The sequence below is a fragment of the Nilaparvata lugens genome, chromosome 11, assembly GCF_014356525.2.
Source record: "Nilaparvata lugens isolate BPH chromosome 11, ASM1435652v1, whole genome shotgun sequence".
NCBI classification, from domain to species: Eukaryota; Metazoa; Arthropoda; class Insecta; order Hemiptera; family Delphacidae; genus Nilaparvata; species Nilaparvata lugens.
In genome coordinates this window covers 43,450,089-43,461,444 of record NC_052514.1, presented here as the reverse complement: position 1 = coordinate 43,461,444, position 11,356 = coordinate 43,450,089, and the positions used below count along the sequence as shown (strand labels likewise).

Below are 11,356 nucleotides of genomic sequence, written 5' to 3'. Positions count from 1 at the left end.
AACGTTGTCGATCCTCTGTCTTGTCAATGCCTTCTACAGATGGTAGCTGATACAGGTTTATTGATGTAATGTTAACTGTTCATTCTCATTTAAAATAATGAAATATATTTTATTAAGCTAAAAATTATATTTTTCAATAATTTCATAATTAATTTTCATATTTAACATGAAATATTTTGTAAATTATTATTAATCATTAATTATTATATTATTATTTTGTAAATTAATTATTAATCCTACATTGATGAAAGACGATCTGGCAACAGAGCAAAGCAAGAAAGAGAAAGTGCTATCCGCTTTGTTGAATGGTAGACAAGGATAGCAATACAATTGCCAATCAAACTCTGCCATCATAACGTGGACCTCACTATAGTCTTCTATATTATTCTCTCCCTCTCTCTCTTCCCAATCATCACAGTTCATCTCATAGATAACATAAGACCTAGATTATTAAATAACCTTAACTTATTTCCATATTCTTCAACAAAAATATGTTTACCTCGAATTATCTTCCAACTTTTCTTTCTTCATCAACGTTTTTTCTCATTCTTTTCTCTATATTTCTCAATTATCACATATCTTTCCGCTTCATTGAATGGTAGACAAGGATAGCTATACCATTGTCAATTAAACACTGCCATTATAACGTGGACTTCACTATAGTCTTCTATATTATTCTCTCTTTCTCTTACCAATCATCACAGTTTATCTCATAGATATAATAACACCTAGGTTATGAAATGATCTATATTTTATAATCTAGATTATGTAAAAATCTTAACTACTTTCCATGTTCTTCAACAGAAATGTGTCTACCTCAATTTTCTCTGCTAACTTTTTCCTTCTCCTCCGTTCTTTTCTCACTGTTTTCTCTCATTTTCTACTTCTTAATCATCACATCTCTTTCCTTGATCTTCTCCTAAGCGATCTACTTAATTTTTCTTGCACCGCTAAAAGTCAAGATCACACCGAACTACCAGAGAACTGGAAGTCACGATTTGACAAAATAAAAAAAAGCATTCCAACTCAAAATGACGTCAGTTCACATTTGTCATTAATTTTCAACTGTCAGCATTCGTTGAACGGAAGGCATCGGAGCTATCAATGAAGAAAGCTGACAGTTTAAATTGAATCTCATTGTATAGTTCCTGACCGATCAATCGGCAGTCAGCTATCAATCACTCAATCACCCACCAGCAGTAGCAACGATCTAGTTGAAAAAAAACTAGTTAAACAAAATGACGAAATAAGTCGAGGAGCTCTGACCATTCTGACCTTATCACTCTTTATCTGCCCATTACCTAATTTTGTATATCCTCACCTTATTCAAAGAGAGTGATTACTGTTTCTTTCCTTGTCTCACTGTTCTACTTCTGAATACTTCCTTCTTCATCTTTCCATTCATTCTATTGGTTCTTCTATCCTATTTCCGTTCAATAATGTTGTTTACCCAAAACTTCATCTACAATCTTCACCTCTTGTCTCTTTCTTCCCTCGTCTTCCCCTGTCTTTTTCTTCTTCTTCTTCTTCTCCACCATCTTCTATTTTGCTTCTTATCCTTCTCCTTCTTCTAATTATCCTCCTTCTCCTGCTTTCTCCTTCTCCTTCTCCTTCTCCCTCTCCTTCTCCCTCTCCTTATTCTTCATTATCTTCTCCTCGATTTTCTTCTTCCCTGTCTCCTTCTTCTGCCATCTTCTCCTCCTGTATCTTTCTTTCCTTGTCTTACCCTGTCTTCTTCTTTTTCTCCACCGCCTTCTTCTTCTTCTTCTCCTTCATCTCCTTTTTCCTTCTTCTCCACCATCTTCTATTTTGCTTCTTCTCCTTCTCCTTCTTTCAATTATCCTCCTTCTCCTGCTTTCTCCTTCTCCCTCTCCTTATTCTTCATTATCTTCTCCTCGATTTTCTTCTTCCCTGTCTCCTTCTTCTGCCATCTTCTCCTCCTGTATCATTCTTTCCTTGTCTTACCCTGTCTTCTTATCTTTCTCCTCCGCCTTCTTCTCTTCCTCCATCTCCTTTTTTCTTCTTCGTCTTCCTCCAGTTCATCCCTTGACATCACGATCGACCTTTTTCTCTGACATCATTGCACCTCTTCTTCATCTCCTTCTTCTTCTCCTGACATCAGTGCTCCTCTATTCTCTCCTTCCTCTGAATTAGCTCAATCCCGGTATTTAGATTCTGAAATCTTGAAGCTTCTGACCTCCTTGACTTGAACAATCGGAGCTATAAATAATCCAGATCGGCTAGATCATTGGTCAGTTTACTTTCGAAGATTCTTTTCCGAGAAACTGTTGAACCAGTGTTACTTTTACGCAGATTTGAATAAATAAGTTCATCAGCCATCTACAATGGATTCACACGCTGTGATAGTGTTAAAGGTGAGTGTATTTACTCTATTTATGTATTATTTTGACTTGATGAATAAGTTAGTTCAAATGTATTTCTTCAAAAAACACTATTCATTTGTCAACTCCTCTTTTATTAATTGACAAATGGAACATTATCCCACTCTAGTTGACCAATGAAACAGCATTTCTTCAATCACTTCTACTCTTAATTTGTATTTGAAATGTTATTAGATACATCCACTCTATTGAAACACATTCACTCTCTCAGTCCTTCATTCAAAACCATCAATCTTTTCTATTCAAGTGTCGTTCCTTCTATTCGAATTTGAATGCGTGAAATTTCCAACTATTCCGAGCTATTTCTTAGCTCCTCCCATCGCTGAAAGTGGAAGTGGCAACAAACTTGTCTCGGCCAATCACAGCCCTGCAACGTAACAATGTTCTAAGCCAATCAGATGCCAATCATTTTCTGTATCACATCGAGCCCAGCCATTTTGTGTAACAGAGTCATTCATCGTGTGTATCATACACAAGTGATAAAACACTAAGGCTATGTATGCATTCATCATTTTTTCTCAATAAATTCGACTCAGATTCAACACAAGATTTTAAAGTAGCTATAAAGGTTAATATTGTAAATATAGGAACGATGTGAAGGTACTTCCTCGAAAGACATTAAGGGTCGGTTTCCGAGCTTGGGATTCTGCTAAGTCTTAGACTTTAAACAGCTGGAGTCAGAAAATTGGCTTTCCAAAACGGGGCGTAGTCGCAGCTTTTATAACAGTAGTTGTTAGATATTGAATAAATAATACACTTCATATCAACCAACCATCTTTATTTATAATTCATTTAAGACTAAACTGTTATTAACGTTCTGGTAACTAATGTATTATTAAATTAAATTCGTATGGCTTTTGTTGGTGGGGAGTCCCTTGCGGGAAGGTCCCACCGCCTGAATATATAATTTAAGCCGTCAATGGGCCTTACGACTGTCATACTTCAGCCGGGACCGACAGTTTAACGTGCCCATCCGATAACTAATGTATTGAAATCATATGATAATAATAAATATCATCTGTAACAGTAGTCGTAGTTTTTATTTTCTCATTTCTATAATAATTGGGAACGTTTTTCTTGACGAAATTAGACATTCCTAAATAATTAAAAATAGCTGAAAATTTACACTATTTTCTCTTTATTTTATTTTGTGTTAAATTTTCTAGTTTTTCGAAATTTAATTCAAACGTGACTATGACAATGACTGCGACTACGCCCCGTTTTGGAAAACCAATTTTCTGACTCCAGCTGTTTAAAGTCTAGGATTTAGCTAAATCCCGACCGAGCTCGGAAACCGGCCCTTTAAGTCCCGTGTCCCTGGAAGCATTGTCACCGGAAAAATAATAGATGACATTGCAAAGTCTTCACAATATACTGTACTATCATAATGGCCCTTCTCATCAATTTTAAAGTTGTTGAAGTTGTATTCATGAGCGAGGTCTACTGTTCGCACAGCTACTACTTTAATAGGCTGCATTATAAGCAATAAACAATCACATGTTGTTTATTCTGATCAATCAATCAATCAATCATTTATTTCTTTCCAAAACATACATGAAAAAGTCAAAAACTAAAACTAACTTAAAGCTAAAGAGAAATTAGTGACTGTATAAAATTCATTTTTTTACAGTGAACTAGTTTATACTGTAGCATGCTAAATCCATCAAATATGCTCTCAGCAATTCCTTAAATTTTGATCTATCAGGTTCATGTCTTATGCAACCTGGGAGACAACCAATAAATTTTATTCCCATGTACGTTGGACTTTGTTTATATTTTTCCTTATTGTGTTTCTTTATTGTAAAATTATTTTTATTTCTTGTGTTGTAATTATGTATATCTACTTGCCGTGGGAATCTAGATTCTTTAGTTTTTATATATAATATTGTCCTATAAATGTACAGGCTGTACACCGTCATGAACTTTAACTTACTGAAGAATGGCTTGCATGATTGCTCTCTATCAAGATTTAGAATTATTCTTATTGCTTCTTTTTGTAATAGGAGTATTTTATTTAAGTTTGAGATGCTTGTTCCTCCATATATGATAATGATATATAGATAATGAACAATTTGACTTCCAGATTTCCTTCCAGATTTGGCTTCTCTAAATCCTTTTTGATACAAAAAATATTATGAAAATAATTATATTGAATTGGGGTATGATCACATTGGATGCACCATTCATGACTAAGCACAACTATGAGAAGCAAAACCTGGAAAGAGTTATAGGAACACTTACACTGAACGCATGCACTTGCTGGTTGCGTTCAGTGTGTGCAGCTACATGCAAGCATCGAGAAAAGATAGAAATAAGAAGATATCCCATGGTATAGGTAGTTTATGTTTCAAATTTTAAGTCGACCACTGTCTATTATTTCTGTTTTGTTGGGATAAGAGTGTAAGAACGACTCAGTATGAATATGAGAGACTACCAACGTCACATAGCTTGACGAAAACAATTTCTAGGACTATCGGTTTGAGTTAACATTAAAATTTGTACATAAACTACCTATAACTTATGAAGTCAACTTAAAAGTTATACTTTAACTCATAAATGGTGAACATTACCTATTTTTGGACAATTTCTATCCAAATTTGGGAAAGAAGAGTTTTGGGCTTTAAGCCTGTTGTACCTTTCCCAATCATTCATATAGTTGAGAATTATATTGTAACTATCAATTATATCGTAACTATACCATGGTTCTTATACTATCTTTTCTCAAAAATGCAAGTCATAACGTGTGGTAGAATACTTTCTACATTAAGATTTTCGGCTAGTGCATGATATAATGTGCACTACCACATTAACACATTCATTGTTATCACACCCTTATTCTACTCTCTAAATCTGCATTTATAATCTTGCTCTCATCAGATACAAACTTTATAAAATACGATAGCACGTCCAGAAAGTAAGTTCCGTTTCAATTTATATCCGCTACAGCACTGCGATCGCAGTTCCGCACATGTGCGGTAGACGCTCTGTATCAAGGAGAAGAAACGTGCGCCATTTGGAGATCGCTGTCAGCCACGTACGTTTAGTTGTGCTTGTTCACAATGTCAGTGTTGATTGAAAATCCCGCCGCTTGTGAAATTAGGTCTGTGATTCGTTTTCTGAATGCAAGGAAAGTGAACCCAAGTGAAATTTATCGGCAAATTTGCGATGTTTATGGACAAAGTGCGATGAGTGATTCAATGGTGAGAAGATGGGTCCGTCAGTTCAATGACGGACGTAGTGATGTGCTTGATGAAGAACGAAGTGGGCGTCCATCTTTGGTTACAGAAAAACTGGTTCACGCGATTGATGACAAGATCCATGAAAACCGAAGGTTTACAATTAGTGCTCTCGCTATGGAATTTCCCCAAATTTACGATTACAAATGCATGAAATTGTTACCAGAAAACTGAAATTTCGACAAGCTGAAAGGAACTGTTTCCAACTGGTTGAAGACACAGGCGGCAAATTTCTATGAAGAAGGCATACAAAAACTTGTGCCACGCTATGACAAATGTCTGCAAAATTTCGGAAGTTATGTGGAAAAGTAGTTTAAGATTTGTAGAATTTTGTGCAATAAATAATTTCTCTGTATCTGTACACAATTTAATTTTATTACCAAACGGAACTTACTTTCTGGACCTACCACGTATGAAACACTGGGATGTTGTCTAAAAATATCACTAATCTATTAAAAAATTACATGCATGTTTCAACACCAATGGTGTTGTTAAATGGTAATATTTTGTCATTTTCTAACCGCTTGTTTGTCAGCTACCTTATCTCTTATCTCGTACGATGTTGGATCTTTAACAGATTTTTTTTCAAAGCATTGAAACAGTTTGCTTGTAGTTGTTTGATCAGCTTTACAATCACACTGTTCACTACTATTTTGATAACCAAATTATATTCAGATCTCTGCTGCTACACATTCCACTAGTTCTCAATTCGAGATCTTATATAAGTAGTACTTGAGATTAATGTCTTCAGTGAAGATGAAACCATTGGTGTTGTAACATGAATGTAATTTCGCGATAAATTCGTGATATTTCTGGACAACACCCCAGTGGTTCATTATGGATAAATATCACTACATCTCATCAACAAGAGTATCTGAAGTTTACTGTATTATTTTCTATATATGCTATCATATACGCTATGTTGATCAACAATTTTCATTAATAATTATTATTAAACATAGATCCAAAGTAAATGCTGTAGATCACCCCGAAGACTTCTGCTACAGCATTAAAATTTATGACAATTTTCATCAATAATTATTATTAAACATAGATCCAAATTAAATGCTGTAGATCACCCCGAAGACTTCTGCTACAGCATTAAAATTTATGACAATTTTCATCAATAATTATTATTAAACATAGATCCAAATCAAATGCTGTAGATCACCCCGAAGACTTCTGCTACAGCATTAAAATTGATGGGTGATTTACAGAATTCATTTGAATTTTCGATTTATAATAATTATTAATTCATTAGCATTTGAATAATTGCAATTTTCACTAGTTTTCATTTTATTCTCTGTTGATTTTCTATAAATCATTAATTTGATGTTATGATTTTTGAATGAAATAAAAAATAATATTTTTCCCATGAATCCATTTTTCAGACATTCCTTTTTGCCTACCTGAGCCTATTCTCTAGCACACAGGCAGCAGCGGACCAATCAGAGCCCAGCTCCAAATCAGCAGTGACGTCATCAAAAACGAACGACTTGAAATCTGAGAGCACATTCGGACTAGGACATTACGGATATTTGGGACCTCCAGTTGGTTTCGGTCCCGGTTATCCGGCTTTCCCCGCTCATCCGTTCCCCAAACCATACGCCGCGTTCCCTGCTCCAGTATACCACAAACCTGCTGTTTTTCCCGGAGGCAATTTCCCGGCATACCCCGGGTATAACCTGGGTTTTCCACATGGATTTGGTGAGTTTCCATCAAGCCGTATACCTTTTTCCAAAAAATACATATTAAAGAAGAATCTCTATAATTCGTAGTTGACTGCACCAAGCGTTTCTACGAATTATGGACGGTACGAATATTATAGAGGCTATGGAGGAGGAGAATAAGTGAGAGAGGAAGAGGCTAATCATGGACGTTTAACAAGAAAACATAATATGAACTAAAGAATGCTAAATATTTACTGAGTAAAGAGCAATCATGGTTGATATATTATAGATAAAAATTATTTTCCATACATAAAAATAAAACGTTGATAGATTGAAATAGATGAAATTGATATATGAATATACTGTAGATAAATTCAAACTTAGATAGATGGAAATCAAACACAGAAATAGTTTTAAATTGAAGATTTTCAAAATATCTTGACAAAATTTTAATGAGGAATGATCAAAATCAAATTCAAATTCAGAATTCACCAACTTATGTTTCAAGAGTTATATTTATTTCTAAAATAAGTTCTTATTCCTGGCTACTTGTCAATACACAATGGTTTCGACTGGCATCTATGTGATGACTGGATAATTAGTTAGCGATAGCAAAGTACATTGTAATTATTTTCCCCTTCCATGATGTATGGAACAAACAGGAACTACGAATTATAGATAGTCACTCAGTCAAAGCTACGAATTATAGAGGTTAAATATATGTCAGTGCTCTATTCCACAAGAATTATCGGGAACGCGCCAACTAGTCTCCCCGACAGTAAAGCTCCTTTTAAAACCACATTCGAGGGGATTTACTGACGGCGTCAACTGAGCTCCTGAGAGAGGAGCTTTACTGACGGGGAGCTTGGTTGTCGTCTACGGTCCAGACTTGTCCCCTCTGAACCAATAGGGGATTTACTGTCGGGGAGACTAGTTGACGCCAGCGTGCAAGGAGCTTGGTTGTTGTCACCGAACCTGACAACCAAGCTCCTCGCTCGCTTTGAGTGCCGGAGTTTTCGCAAGTAAACTGACATATATATTTCATGCACTTACTCTATGGATTTCCTCGAATCACGCCTGGTTTTCCCAGTCATTCATAGCTTTTTCAAGAGTTATATCATATTTTTCAAGAACCAATAGTTCAAACTTCATTTATATGAAAAAGGTGCAATTTATTTTTTATATGGCTTGTATCAAATCATAAAGAATGAAATTTGAGTGAAATAGATAATGAGAATATATATGAAATTAAAACTCATATATATGAGTTGAAAATATGTTATATAAATATTGGTAATAAAAATTAGGTGAGGTAAGCGATGATATATGTTATATTCTATGCAGACATGCAGGAATCTCTTCAGGAAGCGAGATGTACAAACTCATTCTGAAACTGCTTGCCAATTCAATAAGGAACATTTCCAAGTCAGTTGAATTCGGAAAGAAAAATAGTTAATTTTTTTAATTTCATGTTTGCAGTGATAGAAGTGACAATTTAAACAAGCTTTTCTTCTAATAATGGAATTCATAGAATGTGTACAGCAGTATCTGTGATTGTACTACTCCCCCGCCCGCTTCAAGCTGGTTCCAATGTTCAATAGGGTATTAGCTGTCGGGGAGCTTAGTTGTCGGGGAGACTAGTTGTCGGGGAGACTAGTTGTCGAGTACGATCACGACAATCAGATCCCTCATAGGCCGATCCAGCAGGGGATTTACTGTCGGGGAGACTAGTTGACGGCAATAGTATATTTTGCCAGGGGATTTACTGACGCCTGTGATCAAAATAGCGAGGAGACTAGTTGTCGGGGAGACAGGTTGACGGCGACCCGAATTATGGAGGGTACCGAAAAATATTGCTTCACTACAAAGAATAGAGGTTTTTACTTTCCTTGCCCTATTACCATAGGTAATATTTAGTACGGTATTGCTTTCCAAAAAAAATTAAGGTACCCCAATTTTCTAAATTTCCATACGTTTCAAGGTCCCCCGAGTCCAAAAAAGTGATTTTTGGGTGTTGGTCTGTATGTGTGTGTGTTTGTGTGTGTATGAGTGTATGTGCGTCTGTGTACACGATATCTCATCTCCCAATTAACGGAATGACTTGAAATTTGGAACTTAAGGTCCTTACAATATAAGAATCCGACACGAACAATTTCGATCAAATGCAATTCAAGATGGCAGCTAAAATGGCAAAAATGTTGTCAAAAACAGGGTTTTTGGCGATTTACTCGAAAACGGCTCCAACGATTGATCAAATTCATACCTAGAATAGTAATTGATAAGCTCTATCAACTGCCACAAGTCTCATATCTATAAAAATTTCAAGAGCTCAGCCCCATCTGTGCAAAGTTTGATTTTAGATTCTCAATTATCAGGCTTCAGATGCAATTTAAACAACAACATTTAAGCGGAAAAGATTGAGCATGAAAATCTCTACAATTAATGTCCAGTAACATTTTCACCTAAAATTGAAAATAAGCACGAAATTCGAGAAAATGTTATTATTTCAATTGCAAACTGTTGGCAACTGTTGATTCTATTAAATTACTCACTATGAAGAGATAACAGATCTCGTGTGTATCCAGCGTTATTGTCCTGTCACTAGCTGGCTCAGAGCTTTGTTTATAAGTAGACTTGAGATGCGCGGGAACACTAGCGTCAGGTGATCAATTTCCATAACGGCAAGGAAAGTTGTGTGAGTGCGCCACACCAGATTTTTAAGGTACCGAGCGTCCACTACGAATTATAGAGAAATACGAATAATAGAGGTCCGATTTATCAAGGTTCTACTGTATGTGCTTTTAAAACACATAACAAACTGACACATAAATTCTATTACTGCTGGTCTCTAATATGCATTTCCATTCTATAATTTATTCATATTATTCATCCTTAATTTCCATAATACTTTCTTGAGTTTCTATAATTCATTATCATTCTCATTCTAGATAATTTATATTATTATTTATACTTTATTTCCATAATACTTTCTTGTTTATAGGAGGACATGCTGGTGTTTTGGGCTACAATCCTGCGGCCTATCAGGTCCCTCATGGTTATCCATTCTTCGGCTGATTCTAACTGAAAAAAAATATTCATCATTGAACATAAAAAACAAAAAACCCTAGAATAGACCATTGTACAATTCACAAATGCCTCATGTTATTTATTACTGAATGTTATTTCACTCATTAAAATCGGGTGATACATTTTCACACCATAAATCTGATGTGATTTTTTTTCTTTAAACACTATTTATCGGGAGTCCGATCTCACTAGGCATCAAACCTGCATCCTTGTAGAAACCAATCTGAAAAAACAAACCAATTTTATTGGGTTTCAGATATATTGAAAACCTATTTTCTCGGAAAACTTATTTTCGAATCTGTTCTCCGGAGCTGATTGAAGAGTTCAATCAACTGTTTATTTAATGATACCACGCTGCGTTGAATGAACAGATTACACATTATCTTATCTCTCAGTACGATTTTAATAATGAGATCCACTTTAATCTGACAGTATTCCCTCATAAACAAATACGTGTTTTCCTTTCAACCAATGCTGACAGCTTGGATTAAATATCACTTCTCATTCTATAGTGAGGTCCACGTTATAATGACAGTATTTGATCAACATTGGAGTTGCTATCCTTGTCTATCATTAGACAACGGAGATGACGCTATCATTCTCCAGCTCTGCAACGTAGCCAGATCGTTCTTGAACAATTTAGAAATAAAATTAATTAACAGAATATCTAATCCCAATTGTGAAAATGTATAATTAAGTGATTGGAAAATATATTTTCAGATATAATTGATCATTTTTAACAAGAATAAACACAGTCACATCTTCTGTCCTCTGTAGTTTAATCGACAACGCTGTCTCTTATCTTTTTCCACTGCCTTTATAACGTGGACCTCACTATAGGCCTACTTCTGTCTACTATCATAGTAGTTGTTGATCTGTAGAAGCGTGTGGACTCATTCCGTTTTGAATTGCTTGATAATACACTTCATTCATGTAAAATTTTTCATTCAATTTATTATTC

At 35.2% G+C, this 11,356-nt stretch overlaps 1 protein-coding gene across 1 annotated transcript; it reads left to right on the top strand.

Annotated features, from left to right (window-relative positions):
• Positions 1 to 2,224: 2,224 nt before the first annotated feature.
• On the top strand, positions 2,225 to 10,403 carry LOC111055510 (proline, histidine and glycine-rich protein 1-like). The gene is made up of 3 exons (XM_022342728.2): positions 2,225 to 2,375; positions 7,030 to 7,345; positions 10,310 to 10,403. The coding sequence occupies exons 1-3, from the start codon at positions 2,346 to 2,348 to the stop codon at positions 10,381 to 10,383; spliced, it is 420 nt and encodes a 139-aa protein (XP_022198420.2). The 5' UTR covers positions 2,225 to 2,345; the 3' UTR covers positions 10,384 to 10,403.
• The last annotated feature ends 953 nt before the right edge of the window (positions 10,404 to 11,356 follow it).